This window comes from Pteropus vampyrus, unplaced genomic scaffold, assembly GCF_000151845.1.
Source record: "Pteropus vampyrus isolate Shadow unplaced genomic scaffold, Pvam_2.0 Scaffold17580, whole genome shotgun sequence".
NCBI lineage: Eukaryota > Metazoa > Chordata > Mammalia > Chiroptera > Pteropodidae > Pteropus > Pteropus vampyrus.
The window spans coordinates 1-2,413 of record NW_011906361.1 but is presented as its reverse complement, the minus strand read 5'-3'; the positions used below and the strand labels follow the sequence as shown (position 1 = coordinate 2,413).

The 2,413-nt window shown below is 41.3% G+C and overlaps 1 protein-coding gene across 1 annotated transcript; it reads right to left on the bottom strand.

The window, feature by feature from the left end:
• Positions 1 to 866: 866 nt before the first annotated feature.
• LOC105310947 (von Willebrand factor A domain-containing protein 8-like) lies at positions 867 to 2,390 on the bottom strand. The gene is made up of 3 exons (XM_011387023.2): positions 2,219 to 2,390; positions 1,833 to 1,882; positions 867 to 1,005 (listed from the first exon to the last, which is right to left on the bottom strand). Exons 1-3 carry the CDS (start codon positions 2,363 to 2,365, stop codon positions 882 to 884), a joined length of 321 nt encoding a protein of 106 aa, XP_011385325.2. The 5' UTR covers positions 2,366 to 2,390; the 3' UTR covers positions 867 to 881.
• Positions 2,391 to 2,413: the final 23 nt, after the last annotated feature.

The window sequence follows — 2,413 nt, the reverse complement described above, 5'->3', positions numbered from 1 at the left end:
GTCTCCTCTGTGCTCCCTGTGCATCCAGGCGGCCCCATCCCTCCTTGTCGCCAACGGAGGTATCATCCTCCCACACACGATTGCTGCACACCTTACCTACTAACGTCCGCTGGGCCAACATTAAGTCGGCCATGAGACTTCACTCGGCATGCGACACTTCACACGGAGGTCCTTGCCTCTCCAGCCACATGCTTGCTCTACTGATACAGCTTATTCCCGTTCTCCAAACACACCAGGCCCTTCTGCGATTTGACGCCTTCCTGCCTGCTGTCCCCCCTCCCTGGAGGGCGTTCCCACCACTGCAGACACTGTCGTGACTTCTGTGGAACTGCAGTGGACGATGTCGGTGCTCCACCACACCCCCCCGGACCTAGCGTCACCTTTTCTGGGCCACCCGGCTCTCCTTTCCAACAGCTAGAGGCTGCAGGTGTCCTTCGGTCTTGTGAAGACTACCCTGGAGCTCCCAGGGCCAGCTCTGCTCACAGGCCGGGGAAACAACTGGTGTCTGGGAGTCTGTGTCCATTGGGACAACCATTAGCAAGGGACAGATGGTGCTGAAGTGTGAGCACCCAGCTCTCCTGCCTCAGGTCGGGGAGTCTGTGGCCTACCTGACACTACAGCTCACCTCTGGAGTTCAGGATGACACTCCCCCTCCATGCAGCTTCTACCTAGGCTGCCTGTCTGCCTCCCCCTCCACTCCCCCCCTCCACCAAGTGCTCAGAACACGCCCTGGGTCTCTGTAGAGATTGCTGCATTGCACAAGGTAATCTCAGGTCTTATGATATTTATAGAAGAATATGGCAAGGCAAAATCAAGTGATTCATCTCCAAGGACAAACTTTTATGTTTTATTGGCCACATTTGGGTATACCAGTCATTCATTTATTTTATACATACCAGGATTTGAACTGCGGCTGATAAACTATCTAAAGGAAAATTTGGAAGTCCAAGCATGGAAGATTCTTGGGAACAGAGAGTGGTGGCAAAGGACAAGAGCTGAGAAACTCTAGGGGGAAAAGTAAATAATGTTAAATTTTACTCTAATAGTTTTAATATGTAAAATGTACAAACCTGTTAAATAGCTGGGCCAATTTAATTAATCTAAAAAGATAACATCTACTATTAAATTCTTAAGGAACAGCTCCACATTACAATATTCCATCTAAAACTCCGAAGTTGATTAGATACACAGATATATTTCTCAAATCCCTCACAATATGTGACGGTTTTCACAAGCTGGCCCAAATCTACCTGGCCAGTCTCACTGCTTACCTTTCTCAATCTACACCTAAACTCTAGCCACCAAGAGCCTTTCACAGCCTCAAGAATGAGGCATATACTCTCATAAACCATGCTTTAAAAAAAAAAATCTTAGATTTCCTTAATTTCATTCTCTATCTGGCAAAAGCCTACTCATTCTTTAGGGCCCATCTCAACTGCCAATGCCTTTCTGAAGGCCTTATAGTCTCAACCATAATTGCTCCCAATTCTTTGAAATCATGGCCCTTATGTTAAACTAAAATATTCAAACATCTTTAAACTCTACTAGATTTGGAGTTTCTTGCCATCAAAGATCATGTCTTTACCACCATTTTAGCTTTGTCGTCGTCTTTATCATCAGCACTTACCTTAACTCCTGAAAAATTCTTCAAAGAACAGTTGTTGAATCAATCAATCAATCAATCAATGAACAGGCAAAATAAATTCAATGTTAAATGCCCAGATATAAAAATATAGAGATATATTTTAAATATATTTATTTTATGTACATATTTATTAAACTATGTATAAATATTTATATTAAAAATGTAAATGTACAGCTGTAATACTTACTTCTCAGTGGAAACATTGGCTCCAACTGAATACAACAGTTCGAGTTGGTCCTATGATAACACAGAAACATCAGATCATTTAATAAGGAATGTAACAGATTAAATGCAGATGTTTTATTGACAAATTCAACATTTTAATTAAGCACACATTGAGTAATTAATAACAAAAAATAATTTCTTGATACATGTCATTTTCTAAAAAAAGAGTAGACTTTTAAAATTTTATCAGACAAATAATACCACGGTAATTTTTCTTCCTCACTGCCAGAGATTTTCTTCACCATTAACTACTAGGGTACATCTATAAAAATAGTAACATTTTTATAGAAATTGAATTTATTATAGATGGAAAAACTTTAAAAATAAATTATCTTCATTCATACTTACCTTGAAGGGTAGATAATAAATATCTCTGGCCTGAAATCGAGAACGGAGAGGGGGATCTAATGGGTTCCCAGAGTACCTGGGCACTGGCAAGCCCAAGGCAATCACTCGGAAATTTTCACTCACTCGAACGATGTTCCAAGCATCCATCTCTGTTTTGGTGTGATCCTGAGAGAGTATGACACCAAAAGTTACAGC

What these genes read in the sequence shown, in the direction of transcription:
- LOC105310947 (XM_011387023.2), bottom strand. Translation starts at nt 2,365, where the DNA reads ATGGATGCTTGGAACATCGTTCGAGTGAGTGAAAATTTCCGAGTGATT. An exon ending in TTTATTATCTACCCTTCAAG is followed by an intron (nt 1,883 to 2,218) that starts GTAAGTATGAAT and finishes GTGTTATCATAG; the next exon opens with GACCAACTCGAACTGTTGTA. An exon ending in GCCAATGTTTCCACTGAGAA is followed by an intron (nt 1,006 to 1,832) that starts GTAAGTATTACA and finishes TTTTCCCCCTAG; the next exon opens with AGTTTCTCAGCTCTTGTCCT.